This window comes from Plectropomus leopardus, chromosome 11, assembly GCF_008729295.1.
Source record: "Plectropomus leopardus isolate mb chromosome 11, YSFRI_Pleo_2.0, whole genome shotgun sequence".
In the NCBI taxonomy this organism is placed as follows: domain Eukaryota; kingdom Metazoa; phylum Chordata; class Actinopteri; order Perciformes; family Serranidae; genus Plectropomus; species Plectropomus leopardus.
Window position 1 is genome coordinate 23,413,380 of NC_056473.1, and position 15,941 is coordinate 23,429,320.

Sequence of the window (15,941 nt, forward strand, 5' to 3'; positions counted from 1 at the left end):
CCACTAGGGGGCGACGGTGGTACTTGTTTACTTCACTGACTGCCTGTCTCAGCTCTGGTACTTGATAACAGGCTGGTGTAGTGTCTTGATAACATTTCTGAAACTTTAAAAATGTCAGGAAGTACACAATCAAGTTAAAAAAAGGAATATTAAGTATACCATAACAATATATATATATATATATATATATATATATATATGTGTGTGTGTGTGTGTGTATATATGTATATGCTTAAGTATTTTTTTAAAGTATATCTGTACTTTAGTTACTATATATGTCAATTTCCACTTTTACTCTACATTTTCTAAAGTTGCACATATTAATAAGAAATAAACCTCATAATGTTTAGGACTTTAAGAGCTTGTTTTTTGATTACCAACAAAAACTACTTGTAATTTTACTCTCAATTGTTAATTACATTGAACATAATAAAATTACTTTTGATACTTATGCTCAGGTAATATCAGATACTTATAAACTTTTACTCATTTAATTTTCTAATGGTGACTTTAAAACGATAGTTTGGGTTTTCTGAAGTGAGATTGTAGGAGGTACTTATACACAGTCAGTGTACTAAATACAGGGGACAACAGTCTGCACGCCCCCAGTTTGGAAAAGCAGGCTGGAATCCAACATGGGTGCTAAGCAATGTACTGCTGCTGAGGGGTCAGTAAGAAAACATATTTTAGCCACCTAAGAAAGGCCCATCAAATCAAATCAGTATCATTTTTAGTGTATGCCATACTGAGAGTATTTTTGCCACTTCAGCTTTCCTTCAGACAGTCACTCACTCACTGTTCTCTATGTAGTGTGTATTAAATAGTGAACTATATACTATACACTACGCTGGAATTTTCTTCCTCCGGAAATACATGACTGCATGGCATTGTGGTAAATGGGGGAAACATGTAGGGTACAGCGTATGTACACTCAAATTTGCTTTGTATTGTTGGTATTTTATGGTGGACTATGTAGTGGATAAAATTAACCACTGAGAATTCAAACACTACTACAAAATGACGAACACATTATATAGTGTTCTATTTCTGTGATAGGGAACGGTTTCGAACACAGCTATTGTTACAACAATAAATACAAGCAGACAAATGAAACGGTCACACATTACAAAGAATGAGCACAACCTCCTGGTAAAATGCAGCACAAAAATAGTCAAGTACTAATGCAGTTCTTGATTTCACTGAAAATTAGAGCAGCAATTGCATTAAGGTAAAGTGTTGAAAATACTCTCAGTATACATTTAAACCATGTTCAAGGCGGGAGAATATGTAGGTGGCTAAAATACATTTTGTTGCTGACCCCCATCCCTAGCAGTACATTGGTTAGCCTCCATGACTGCTTCTTGCTTCTCCAAACCAAACTGGGTGCATGCTGACTGACATCTGCATGCCATACTTTGACTATTGATAAGTCATACAACCCCCCTCCAAAAATCCGAACTATCCCTTTAACTTCTACCAACATCAGTTTCTGCATTATTACTGAAGTATGGCTTTCATGTACTTCATCCTCCACTGCATAAATGCACTAAAGGCCACACTCAAGTGCACAAACAATGCACGGGGATGGTCTCGAATAAAGGTGCACTGTCTCTTTAAGAGTCACGGTTGTCTGCCTGCACTCGGCCATCTCCGTCTTTAGCCAGCCGGTGGTGTCACTCAACAACCGTGGAGACTTCAAATCACTTCAAATAACACCTGACACTACTGAACAGGGTATGTATGATACTACCATGTAATGCTCGAACAGGACATTGCAGTTGTCAGCGTTAAACTGGGAATTTGTGTAAATTTACCCTCCGCGGCGAGTGTTTTTACTGCAGACTCCGAAGGCGCTTATAGTTAACGTTCGCTAAATTTAGCTATTCTGAGGCTAGCTAACACGCTACAGTGAAGCTAATGTTACTAGCTGGCGTCCTTTGCTCATTAAGAACAACGTTACAGGTCAGTCCCTTCTTTGTGGTAGTGCATATATGTGTTATACACATCTGTACATATACGCTACATGTGCGTTTTATAGGAGGCTTAAAGGAAGCAGTCTCATACTGAGTTTTCCTCTTTGTTTACAAATGTAGCCATAGCACGGTCTGCTGACAGCTACCAGCTAACAAGCTAATATTAGGTAACGTTTTCTTTTTGTCTTTAAAGATAAAAGAAGGTTAAACAGTTTGGTTCACTTAAAACTACTGTTTCACCTTTTTATTGCCTACGAGTACCCAAAATGCCGTGGCGTGGTGTGGTTAGTCACAAAATCTTGCTCGATTTGTTCCCATTAGTCATGACTAACATTACATTCCCACAGACCATGATGCTTGATGATCATTTTCCCTCTCTGCAAGAGGACTGAGGCAAAATATCACCTTGTCATTCCTTAAAGTTGGTTGAATATCGTGTCTTCACCTCCACTCCTTTAAATAGTGAGTAGAGTGGCTTACATGTGACCAACATGTAAGGTATTGACATTATCTGATATTAACATTATTCTCAATTCGGTTCATCTTTTTGTGTTAGAGAAAAGCTGCCAGAGAAATTGTTGTGCTGTTTTTCTGATGGTCAACCATGGAAGATGATGACAGCCAAGATGAGCTGATCAACCGCAGTACGTCCCATGGCAAGGGAAAAAGGGCTGCAGCGTGGGCCATCTCAGGTAGTTTGTTTAACTTGTTGGGAAACTGCAACATATACACACAAGTACAGATGATGATCGATAATGTTAATGTGGAAAGAGTATATGAAAACAAATTTCTAAGTATGATGTTAGACCACAAAATCGGCTGGAAACTTCAGATCAATTATGTATGAACAAAGCTGGTAAAGAGTATTGCCATTCTGGGGAAAACGCACATATTAGACCCCAAATCACTTCACATTTTGTATTTTGTACTACCATATCTGAATTACTATCTGGAAATATGGGGTAATACTTACAAAAGCTACTTATGACCAATATGTATTCTTCCAAAAAGGGCAGTAAGGATGGTGCATAATGTGGGATAAAGGGAGCATACAGACACACTGTGTTTTAGGTCACATGCATTGAAATTCATAGATCTGGTCAGATTTAAAACAGTCATGTTTAGAGCAGTAAATAATTCACTTCAGGGCAACATTCAAAAGATGTTTTGTGACATGGAAGGGGGTCATAATTCAAGAGGAGAATTTAATAAATTAAAAAGAATTTTTGGTTTGTTCAACCAAAAATATTCTGTGTATTTCAGTGTATGGGGTTTACTTGTGGAAAGGGGTTGGGTGATGAGTTGAAACGAAGGACAAACATAAATCAGTCAAAAAAAAAAAACTAAACAAAATTATATATTTTTGGCAGGTATATGGATGAGGAGAGATTAGGGATTCATTAAAATATTCATTAAATTTAATATATTCATTAAAATGTTTGGTATATATAAGATCATGAGCTGATGAATGAGTGACTGAGTCTACTACAGTTTGCATTCACCTCTAACACTGCAGCATTGTTAAAAGCTTTAACACCTAATGCATTTTTTGTGTGTTTTAATACTATTTTTCCCTCTTAGATGACTCAGACGATGCTGAAGAGGAGTCTGAGGATGGAGAATCTGACAGTGGTGAGGGAGAAGAGGAGGATCAACTAGATGGAGAGGATGATGATGAGGAAGAGGGGGATGAGGAGGAGGAGGAGGAGGAGGAGGAAGAAGGGAATGAAGAGGAGGATGGTACAAGTGACTAACTTTTATTTTTTTCTAATTTACTTTTTATTGCTTTTTAAGAATCATGAACAGCCTATAAGAAGCCTTAATTTTCCTGTAGAGTTGAAAAATTAAAAGTAAACTTCTAAAGTACACTGCTAATCAATACTTTATTGATTGAGTAGTGACTAGCAGTACTTAACACTTTTATAATTTGTGTACCTGGAAAAGCCCTAATCTTCCTGTATAGCTGAAAAATGGAAAATAAGCTTCCATAATACTCTGCTGCTCACTACTTTCTGTTATGCTGTAATATCTTAAATAAGTATATCGGTCAGTATAGTGTGTATACATTCACAATATTTTTCTACTCACTTTTATCAGATGAGGAAGAGGAGGGAGATGCTAGGACTGAGGATGGAGCTTTTGGGGTAACCTCTGCTGACCTTGCAGGGATGAGCTCAGATGAAGACACAGACAAGTGTCCCATCTGTCTTAACTCATTCAGCAGCCAGCCCGTTGCAACTCCAGAGAACTGCCAGCACTACTTTTGTCTCGACTGCATCCTTGCATGGGCCAAGGTGGGTCTGGCTTTGTTAGAGAGCACCTTATATCCTTTGATTCTCAGTATATTCTCTGCATTTAAAAAGCATATATTATAGACGAAGCTGAGGGGCTCATTTCCTGTGTTTTTTGCTCTCCTCTATTTAGAATGCCAACTCGTGTCCTGTAGACCGTATTGCCTTCAACAGCATATACCTGAGGAAATGTTATGGAGGCAAAGTGAAGAAAATGGTGAGTGTGTTCTGTCTTTTGTGGCATACATTTGTAAACATTTATTAACTCAGTTTAGATTTATGTTTACATTTATGTTGTGGGGACTAATTGCTTCATGCTAAATGCTTCATCCAGATCACGGTACAAAAGCCTGTGAAGGAAGGGCTCGAGGAAACAGTGGATTTGGATCTGGAGCAGACCAGCTGTGAGGTGTGTGGGGGCAGTGACCGTGAGGATCGCCTCTTGCTCTGCGATGGCTGTGATGCTGGGTGAGATGCATATTATTGTACTGAATAACCGTTTTTTTAAAAGTGTGTTGAAAGTCAGCTTCTGCAAATTTTGCAATTGTTATAGCCTTAAAACTTCTTGCCAGATTTATTAAAATTAGAGAAATTTGTTAAGGCTTTTGTTTTTCCATAGCTATCACATGGAGTGTCTAACGCCACCTCTTGACGCTGTCCCTGTGGAGGAATGGTTCTGCCCTGAGTGTGAAGCCAACAACCGCAACTCAAGTAAGCCTACAAAGAGTATTTTTTAAACTGATATCTGTGTATGTAGGCAGAATCTGTAAGTAATGGGACAAGATTTTTGGTATGTGAGCAAGCTTTGGTTGCATGCAGGTAAACAGTCCATGTGGAAAGCAAAAGAGGTGAAACGCATAGGCTGATGTACAATCTTGGAACCCATCAGCCATCATCTGATGACAATTTAGCTTTTCATTAGCTTTTTTCTAGGTGATAGAGGTGCTGTTTATAGAGATTAGCTGAAACATTGTGTGGAGCAGTCTCAAGCTGTGAATCAAACTATAAACAATGACCAGTGCACAAAAGAGGAAGTCCTGGCCTGGGTATCCACTCGCTATACCAGAAACGATGAAATATTGTCTGTTGCCCCCAGAGGCTATATCGTCACCAGACGATAGCCAATACGTTCCATGATTGGCCTTGTAAGTTATTTGACTTGCTAAATTCATTCTCAAACAGTACTTTCAATTTGAAAGTCCTTCACAGAGTAGTGCTACTAAAGTATTGTATTCATTTTCTTTGTACATTGCTCACTTTCAAAGTATGTTGCAGCAAAACAAATTAATTTAAAACTACATACTCACCTGTAACATTGTTCACCATGTTAGTGATTATCAGTTTTTGCTTTTATAAGCTGCTTTTCATAAATCAGACATTTAAATGTTCTTGACTCAGGGGCTTCAGCTGAAGAACTCAGTGATACAGAGAGCCTACCTTCTACTGCTCGTCCTGCCACCAGTCGCGCCCAGTCCGGTGCAGCAGGTCCCACCAGAGCTATTGCCCGGACTCAGCAGAGTGAGAGGGTTCGCGCGAATGTCAACCGGCATCGCATCACACAGGCACGCACATCACAGGTTTGGCATGAGGCGTGATGCTTCAGTCTTGGCTTACTTTCTAACTCATTTCCACAGCGTATGTGCAGACTGGATCTTGATTTTCAAAGTTTGTTGTTGTGCAGATCAGATTAACTGATGGCATTTCTGACTCCTTGAGTTGTTTGTTTGGGTAATGCACTTGAGTGCTGCTGATAGCAGAAATAATGGCATGTGTGTTTTATCTTTGTTGTATTTGACTGGTGATTGAAATGCTTGTGTAAAGGAGCAGTGCATGTGTTGTGAGAAGTCAATCAGTGGAGTAATGTAAACTTTTTCTCTCTAGTTGGCTCCCACATACCTGATTCAGTCCACGTGGCTGGATGAGACTATTAATGCTGTGGTGGCTGGGCTCAACACGGCTGTGTATGTTCGGGACTTCACACCTCGTGCCCCATCTAGCCGCAGGCGCAAAACTGGTAAGTTAGCTCACTACTACAAATACACAACAGTTTTCAGATAGAGTTAACATCATTACAAGCACATATATGAACAGTTTTAGTGGAAGGAAAAGTAAGAGATAGCTGTGAGGCTGACATTGTGTTGTGTTTGTGATGAGGGATAACGTTTGTGATTGATTGAACAGGAAAGCGCAGGAAAGTCAGACGCAAGAAGACATCTGCTAAAAGTAAAAATGGTAAAGTAGCAAGTACAGGAGTCAAGAGGAGGAAACGGAAAGCAAGGAGGACTAAATCCAGAAAAAAGCTGGTGAGTGTGTCATCAGTCTTAAGATTTATATAATTTAAACATTTCACTAGATTTACCTAACAGTGAATGTAATGAATGAATTATTAATGTTACATAACTGAAAAAATAATAATATAATTTCAAAAATATATTGCAGTAGTTAGGTGCTTTTCTCTCTAAATAAACTCTTTTTTCCACTCGGTGTCAAAAAAGGCAGTCACTCCTCGAAGCCGTATTGCTAATAATCTTGGAATTGTAAAGGACAAGAAGAGCTCTTCACTTCCTACAGTGTATCGGCCATCAGAGCACACGCTAAGCAGCATGCGTGCTGACATTGGTGCAGCATCCCTCTCGATTTATGGAGATCCATTTGACCTGGATCCATTTGTGGATCGGTAAGAAGACTTGTGCATATTGCAGTGTTAACCCAAATACCATTTTACAGACTTAAAATACCAGTTACTGATATTTAATACTATGTGAGAAATGAAAAGATCTGGTTACTACGGCCACTCAAATACTGATCTAGTGGTCCTGTCTGCTTGGTACTGCTTATCACATACATTAAACCAAGCTTTTTTGCTTTTTTTGTTTTAATCACCCAAGGGTGTTAAATGATCCTATGCTGCTGATTTCTTTGACATACCGATGTGCTGAAATCCTTTGAGCCCACAATGTGCTTTGCTGTGATGCTGCATAGCATGGGTGTGCCATGCAAATAGTGTTTTGCAAGAAGACAAACAAAAGTAAAAAAACAAAAAAAAAAAGCTCCTCAATATGACTTACTATTACAAATTCAGCTTATAAACACATATGAATAGTTTGGGTCAGCCCTGTCATTATCAATATGTGATTATCAATGTCAACCATCCAAGTATAAAATACATATATGAATATTGCTTATGTATATTTGATTGTATTTATATATGTTTGTATATAGCTGAGCATATATGGCATTAATACTTAAGCACATTGTGTCTTGTGGTAATAATTTGACCAGTGAGGAGGAAGAGCAGCAGGCTACATCACTACTGGAGGCCAAGAGACGAGGGATCTCTAGATCTGCTCTCCGCTCTCACCAGCCTGTAGCTCGACCAGTCACTGCAAGCCTTTCCAGGTAACGTGTTCCCATGATGTGCAGGGTTGGTTATGCAGAACAGGTTCTGATTTGTAGCTTCCCATATTTAGAGCTAACTGAGTAACATGTTTTTTCTGATCAGTCCCTAACATGACCAAGCATTTTCTGCAGGATGGTGTAATAATGCAGGATTTTTAAATGTCCTCAATTATAGTTATAATGACCCAGAAAACTGCTAACACTGATAGGCCGAAAGTAGAAACAGTCCTAAATGAACAAACGTGCATTGTGTGACAGAGAATCTCTGTCACACAATACTGTTAATGGCAGTCTGAATCTGCTGGAAATATAAGTTCCAAGTTATTTTTTGCTTTATACATTTTTTTTTGTTATGAAATTTAAAAAAAATCTTTATTCAATTTTTACTAAGAACTAAAAATGCCCATAAATTAACAGAAATGATTAAACAACAATTCCAAACACTACTCATGTGCATCATGTTACACATCAGAATTTCTGATATATGTAGCATGAGGTGTCTTAGCTGTCTCAGTCTTTGTGATCAAAATTTTATCTTTCTTGATGGATACCAAGGTATAATGGGTGATCTAATTAAAAGTTTGCTTTACTATACCAGGAGAGGTATGGGTGTGCCCCAATCGGGATGTGTTGTTGAGGCTGCTCCCGTGCCCGACCTCTTGGGCAGCATCCTGTCAGGACAAAGTGTCCTCTTGATGGACAGCTCTGATGTTGTTATTAATCGAGATGGTTCCCTTAAAGCTACAAAGCCAAGTAAGTGTGCATGTTGCATTTTCAAACAAAAAGTCTCCACAATGAGATTTAATTTAATGTGTTGTATGTGTCAGCAGTATCAGCTGATTGTGACTGACTGAGCCTGTTGCTGTCACCATTTCCCATTTTTTGGTTTTCCGAACACTGTGACTATGAATAACTACTGTAAGATGTATCCATTGTGTAAATAGTATATTCTGCCAAGCAGAGCAAAATAGCAGAATTATTCAGCTCTTTATCATTTGTAAATGTTTTGTGTTACAGTGATGCCATCTGCATTAAAGCCAAGTTGCTGTAATAGCAGTAGCTCAGGAGAGACCAGCACCGGGATCAGCCCAGTGATGTCACCCAGCCAGGGAGACAGTTCTCCATCTGTCCACTACAACAGAGACCTACCAGGATCCTCTCATAGCTCCATTAGCAGATCTTTCTCCCACAGTACTTCTCACTTATGCTCCTCATCCAGCCATACCCGACCATCTTCCCATTCTGATCTACCACACCGAGGTCATTCAAGTTTGCAGCCACCTCGTCCAATCAGACCCACACACCCTCCAGGGCACTGGAGAACTAATGGAGTTGGAGCCCCTAGCCCTTCTTCGTCCATTCATCCCACCGTGGACTCCAGCTCCAAGAGCAAGGGAGTAACCCCATCGCACTCCCAGCCTATAAAAGCACCCATAAAGCCCATGTGGGTAGATGTGTCAGTGCTTCCGAAGATACCAAAAATAAAAAGGGAGAGCAGTGGTATCACAAATAATTGCACTAGTCGAAGTAGCAGCAGTGGCAGTGATCGAAGCAGCAGCAGTAGTAGTAGTAGGGGAAATAGTAGAAATTCTGCCACCAGTAGTAATGGTTATGGCATGCCAGAGAAGGGCATGAACAGCCTTGCTGGGGACAAGGGAAGGCAGCAAAGTGTAGACCAGCAAAAGGGCAGGGCTGATGGTCAGGCCTGTAGACAGAGGCCCAGTGGAGCTGGCCCATCCTCAGCCTTCTCCAACTCATTCTCCACTTCCTCCTCCACTGGCTCCTCTGCCAACCAGCCACGATATCCCTCATCGTCTTCCTCATCTTCATCATCAGTAAGCTTCCGCATTAACTCCAGTGGGAACTCCTGGCAGTCAAGGCGGCTTAGCAGCTCCTCATCCTCTGCCGCTGGGGGCAGTTCACAGAAACACCAGAGAGAAAAGGAAGATGAAGTAAAAAAGAGACAGCTGCACAGGGATAAACAGATGCTCCTGGCATCACATACACCGGTCAATAAGGAACAAGACAGTAATACTATTTACGATCCCTTTAATCCCACTATGTCCGACTCGAGCAGCTCAGATGATGAAGCTGAGAGCAACAGGTTGCATGGAAGTTCCCGAAACACCACACGTGACGGGATGTCTCCTAGTTTAAGAAATGAGAAAGTTTTAGTGCAAAGCAGGCAGGAACTACAATCTGTGAAAACTGAATCACTGGAGAATGAGGTCTCGCAGGAAGAACCAAGGAGAGCTAGTGCTCAAGAAACCACATCACAGGAGGTCAGATTTTCTGAAGAATACGTCAAGGTAGAAAAAGAATCTAGAGTAATCGACACAAAAACTGAGAAACAAAAAACATTACTTGACATTAAACTTAAGAAAGAGCCGGAGTCAGATAATGCAGGGGAGGCTGAAATGTTTGGTCACAGCGTAAAAACTTTGAATTCAGATACAGCAGCAGACACTGCACCACCTATACAACCCGGCCTGAGTCTTTTAAAAGCTGAGAGAGAGACTTTAGAAGAGAGTGGACAGACTGATGGAGATTCGGGCCATAAGAAGACCTCAAAGGAGAGATGCTCAAGCAGTTTAGAGACAGACGGAGGCACGAGAGGAGACCCTCATGCTTCAGGCCAGGGAGGCCGACAGAAAGAGAAAGAGAAGGAGAAGGAGAGAGACAGGAGTTCCAGGCGATCAAGATCTAGAGAGAGGAGGAGAGCAAACTCAATATCAGAAAGTTCTCAGTCCAATTCCCCCCGCAGAAAGAGATGGCGGTCTCGGTCACGATCCAAAGACAGGAGGCGATCGAGGTAAATATGTAGGACTTTGTCCAAAATTTCTGCTACCAGCTATTATGTTAACATCTGATCAACGCTAAGACCTTTATTATTTGTCTGTCGTCACTGATTTTAGGTCTGGTTCCAGCTCTAGCAGCAGAGAGCGTTCAAGGAGGAAGAAGCATCAACGAAGGAGCCACGAGAGAAATGACAGCAGAGAGAGAGATACTGATAGAAGACGGGTGTCAAAAGACAAGAGACATGGTCGGTCTCGCTCAAAATCACGGTCAAAATCCCGGTCCAGATCCCGGGAAAGGAAGAAAGACCACACACGCCTGCAACAATCCTCTCTCTCCTCCAGAGACAAGGTGGAGTCCCGGTCAAAAGACAAGAGGAGAGACAGGTCAAGATCCAGATCAAGAGAAAAAAGGAAAGATGAAGAATCATCATCCAAGAGTTCTCAGAAAACCTCAGGGGCCTGTGTTTCATCTTCTAAGGACACAAAACTGTTACAGGATAAGAAGAAAGAGAAAGATACTCAAAGCTCCGTCAAAGAGGAAAAAGTTGTTACAGTTAATAAACAGACAACTTCCTCCTGTACTGACTCCTCTAACGTTAGAAAGAAAGACAAAAACCTCAAGGAAGACTGCCGGGCCTCAACAGCAGAAATGGCGAAAGAGATTAAGGTTAGAAAAGAAATTAAGAAAGAAAAACAACCATCTCTTGATATGTTTGAAGATTTCTCCGTTAATAAAGAAATTAAGAAAGAAGAAACTGACATTCATGCTTTGCTGGTAGCCAAAACTATTGATGAGGAGGGAAACAAAAAAGACCCCATCAAGACTGAGACGTTTGAAATCAAGTCAACGTCGTCTGAAAACAAAACGGAGACATTTGAAATTAAGACAGAGCCGTTTGAAATTAAGACAGAGCCGTTTGAAATTAAGACTGAGACATTTGAAATTAAGACTGAGACATTTAAAATTAAGACTGAGACATTTAAAATTAAGACTGAGACTTGTGAATTCCCTTTAATTAAATCTGAGCCAAGTCCCCTAGAATTATGTCACTTAGCCCCAGTCACCTCATTTTCCACAATGACCACTCCTGTAACAGCAGACTGTCACCAGGACTCGGTCTCTCCCTGTCACCCAGAGGTAAAGGCCTCCACAGATCAACCAGACGCTGTTGGGTTGACTGTCCCTGTGAAGCAGGAAGTTCAACAACCCTCAGACTCTGATGATGACTTTAATGTTGATGTGATGCTAGACAACCTGGACTGTGTGAAGTCTGAGCGTACAGGGGAAGGTGGTGCAACTGTCAAACAAGAGAATGAAGTGGAGGAGGGGAAGAATGAACAAGTATCAACTGCAGCGGGGGCCAAATCCAAGACTCAAGTGAAGAGGGTTACCTGGAATATACAGGAGCCTGAGGGGCCTCAACCAGAGAAATCTGCAAGCAGTAAGTAAGAGCAATCCAGCAGCAGATTGCTCTACACTGGTTTTTGTTTGCCTTTCACATAACTAAAAATGAAAATAACAGGACATAAAAGCGATTCTAGATCAATTTTATCACACTGTTGTTTCTTATTTTCTTACACACACACTTTATCTTGATATTTTGTCTCTCAGGCAGAGATAAAATACATATTTTGTATCTCAGCTAAATGTTTTCTGATTTTTTTTTCTTTCTTGCACAGAGCTGGCCTTGTATAAATTGAAGTTGAAGCAGGAAGGTCGCCGACCCTCCTCAACAGTCCAGACATCCAGTCAGGTAGGTCAGATGCACTTATTATGTCATAGTTAACAAAATAATTCTAGCAACTAGTATTTTTAGATATCAAAGGTTTATGTGATTAAATCACCAGGAGATGGCAGTGTTTATCCACAAGAAACAAATGTATTGTCTGGGTAAAGTCACGCGGCTGAAACTGAAACTGATACTGAAGTATTTTCAGAGTAAACGAAAGTAAAAAGCACTCTGTGGAAATCAAAACTGTTGTCAGCACATTTGATGTAATCTCTAATACCAACTAAGGCATTGCCATTTTGTCAACCACAGACATGTAAAACATAAGATTTTTGACTGTTTGTCAAATAAAACAAACAGTCAGGATACACCGCTATGGATTCTGGGAATTTAGAACTGGCATTTTGACAATTTTTTGACATTACATTGACAGTTGTATTGAATTGTTAGCTGCAGCCCTAAATTACTTGATCTATCCTTTAGTCTATCCCTATGTAATCTTTTAGTCAAGTCACTTTCTTATCATGCTTATGATTTCCCCTGATTTTCACAGGACACCACTGGAGCTGTCGGTCACCCCTCCAAGAGGGCTTCTGTGGGTCCGCACGGTACCTCCTCTAAACCTGCTGGTGTACAAGGAGAGGCAGAGGAAGGCGACTTATCGAGAAAAGACCAGGTGAATGTTTAATTTTTGAACTTAATGTGTGTTAAGTTGTGTTGTCCTTTTTTTTTAAATAAACATTGTAAATCCCTCCTACTTTGAGAATATTTGTGGAAACTGTATCATGACATTTGTGATATTTTTCTCCTGCCATCAGTATTTGAAGAAGCTGCACATGCAGGAGAGAGCTATAGAAGAGGTGAAGCTCGCCATCAAGCCTTTCTACCAGAGGAGAGACATCAACAAGGATGAATACAAAGAGATTCTACGTAAAGCCGTCCAGAAGGTGGGTTCAAAATCTTAACACGATACTGAAAGATTTGTCAGTGATGTACAACATAAAGCCCTGACAGCTTCTGAGTAAAAAATTAGGCATTTCTAAGCAGCCCTTTTTATACAGGGAAGGCACGATAAGGCTGCTATTGAGTCCCTTGTTTATGCCACTTTTGCCTTTTTTTACACAAAACTAAACAATCAAAGAAAACATGCCCCAGTGTGTAATATTAGATAACATGCTGCCGTTTCTGGTAGCAAAAGAGGCTTGACAGGTGTTACATATACTATACTCTAGTGTGACATAAGTATATGTCAATAACAATGGTATAAAATGGCAATAACATCATCTTCCAGCCCTGTTATGTTACGGCTGATCTTGCCCTCTGCTTGGAGGTTAAGGAGCTCCCGCATCTCATTGTCTTCCCAATTTGGGGGACATTTTTGGTTGCTCTTCTTCTTCTTCTTCTTCTTCTTCTTTGAGTTAGCTGCTAACTGCTTCTTAACTCTACTGAAAGTGGGACGCACACATAACACTTTGTCAAACCATCACGTACGTCCCGTCCTCCTGGCTGTGCCTTTTACAAAGATGCAGATCCAGTGTTGTTACAGCCTCTGCTGCTGGCCTAAAGGCGAGACAACTATGTCTGCCTATTCTGTGATCAAACCTTTTTTATAAAGAACGGCGAGGTGGAATAATGGTGTGGCAGTGTAAAAGGGGCAAGTGTCTCAGGTCATCAGTTGAATGAGAATTTATATGTCATTATCTTTTGTTCCTGGTCACCAGGTGTGCCACAGCAAGAGTGGGGAGATCAACCCAGTGAAGGTGGGCAATCTGGTCAAGGCATACGTGGACAAATACAAACACGCTAGAAAACACAAGAAAGGAGATGACTTAGGGCAGACACAGGAGGCTGAGGCCATGAAATCCTCTGATAGCCCATGAGGAGGCGTGAATTACAGGCAAGGACAGCTGCACCCACTGCAAACACTCAAAGTGTTAATCTTTCTTTTACTTTGCGTCCGACCACGGGATCTCTCTTGCAAACACATCTAAAGGTTCACTAAGATTTACACACAGCTTCAAGACGGAACATTTTCTATAATGTCGAGCTTAACTGAATTTTGAGGACAAACTTTTTTTGTTGATCACTTGAACTGTACCTAGTGATGTTTTGCGCTTGGACTGTCACTGCCAGGATCTGGTCCTTTTGTGTAGTACAACTCAGACACTTACAGGGAGACCTTGAGGTTGTGCCTTAAAGAGGCAAATCTCAAAGACCCTCCCATGGAGTGATAAATCAGGTAGCCTCTCCACAGGCATATCACTAGGAGGACGCAGCGTGGGTGCTGAGTTTCCTGTTCTGTTTTGTAGGAGTCCAGGGGTATTTATCAGTGGCAAAACTAATTTTTTTGGTTCAGGAGTTGTATGCAGAGTATGCATATTAAACAAGTTTGTCACGTTAAGGAACAACACTGTTATGCAATTTTTGTAGAAAATTTATCAGAAGAGTAATTGAACAATTTTAGATTTGGTTGTAAATAATATAGATTTGATATATCCACTCATATCTTTCTTTCATCCGTGTTGCCTGTTGTGAATGACTGACATAAATGGTTGTAGTTTATAGTTTATTGGTTTATGTTTTGTATTTGAAAGCCACTGTTATCTGTCTTCCACGTGTCTAATGAGTTAAATCTAGTTCAGTGTACTACAGGTGAATTCTGGCTCAGCAAAATGAAAAATGGAGTACCACCTCTCAAACAACAGCTTCTTCTCTTATTCTTCTTCTCTGATATACTGAATAAACCTTTAAATCTCAGCATCATCCATTTTTCAACCCATAAGTGAAATGTAATGTCAAACCATAAAAAAAGAAGAAAAAAATTGCAACAATTCCCTCAATAATATAGATACAATTATTTTTGGGCATTCTGTTTTTGAAAAATGGAGAGTACAATTCCACAATAGCAGTAGGTAGTATAGATTTTATGTTTGAAAAACACTAAAAATACAGACATTATGTCTCAGTGGGCTAAGATGCAGTACCCGTTATCTTGCAAAAGTAGCAACATCTGTATTTTGTCAGTCTTACCTGGTGCTTTTATATCCATAAACATTTTAACTATTTTTTCATTTTGTATTAAATGTTTACTATTAAGTACTATTAAGCTTATTTTGCTGGCATAATTTCATGGGATTAATTTATAGTCCACATATAGTTTAAAACAATGGAAAATCTCAGAAGTCAAGGTAGGTATGATAGAAGTCATCACATACCTATAGTTGGGAACATTAAATAATCCTTTCAGTATTCACTTTGTCTGCAGTACTTAATTACAGCCTCATTCTGACTGCTTTGTCACTATGTCCAAACCTTACACTAGCAGACGTCCGTTACCGCTGTGCTGCTCACTTCCTTTGTGAGAAATGTTCATGAGAAATTAAGTTCTGCTTGCTCAGCGTTTTGTTGTCCACAGTAGTTTGTTTGCCAACTGTAAAGACTAATTAGGTGGGTGGTTGGACTTGCCTTGTACTGCGTTTTTGTCACAATTAATGCGGCTTTCTTAAAGCCATGGAAAAGGAGTAGAAAAATCTACAAAAACGGGTGCTCATGTTTATCTGAATGTATTTTACTTTTTTCTGCATTTACTTGATCAGATAGGTCAGGTGTTTCTAAGAGGGAACACAAATGATAATAAATCACTGATGTTAAATAGATTTTGGTCTCAATTTAATTCAATTACTAATTCTGTCCAGGTGTCATATTTTGGTTTAAAGGTGAAGTCAGCAATTCTTACCCAATACACAAATT

At 40.0% G+C, this 15,941-nt stretch overlaps 1 protein-coding gene across 3 annotated transcripts; it reads left to right on the forward strand.

Annotated features, from left to right (window-relative positions):
* Window positions 1-1,649: 1,649 nt before the first annotated feature.
* phrf1 (PHD and ring finger domains 1) lies at window positions 1,650-15,844 on the forward strand. Of its 3 annotated transcripts, XM_042495465.1 has the most exons (20): window positions 1,671-1,734; window positions 2,321-2,435; window positions 2,530-2,665; window positions 3,555-3,713; window positions 4,071-4,267; window positions 4,398-4,481; window positions 4,599-4,732; window positions 4,884-4,975; window positions 5,663-5,841; window positions 6,146-6,278; window positions 6,446-6,567; window positions 6,760-6,941; window positions 7,547-7,663; window positions 8,262-8,416; window positions 8,681-10,475; window positions 10,579-11,903; window positions 12,142-12,215; window positions 12,745-12,867; window positions 13,010-13,138; window positions 13,913-15,844. In XM_042495465.1, the coding sequence occupies exons 3-20, from the start codon at window positions 2,578-2,580 to the stop codon at window positions 14,069-14,071; spliced, it is 5,247 nt and encodes a 1,748-aa protein (XP_042351399.1). In that variant the 5' UTR covers window positions 1,671-1,734; window positions 2,321-2,435; window positions 2,530-2,577; the 3' UTR covers window positions 14,072-15,844. The 3 variants fall into 3 exon arrangements, with proteins under 3 accessions (XP_042351400.1, XP_042351399.1, XP_042351402.1); XM_042495466.1 differs by lacking the exon at window positions 2,321-2,435 and having other exon boundaries at window positions 1,650-1,734; XM_042495468.1 differs by lacking the exons at window positions 1,671-1,734; window positions 2,321-2,435 and adding an exon at window positions 1,945-1,962.
* The last annotated feature ends 97 nt before the right edge of the window (window positions 15,845-15,941 follow it).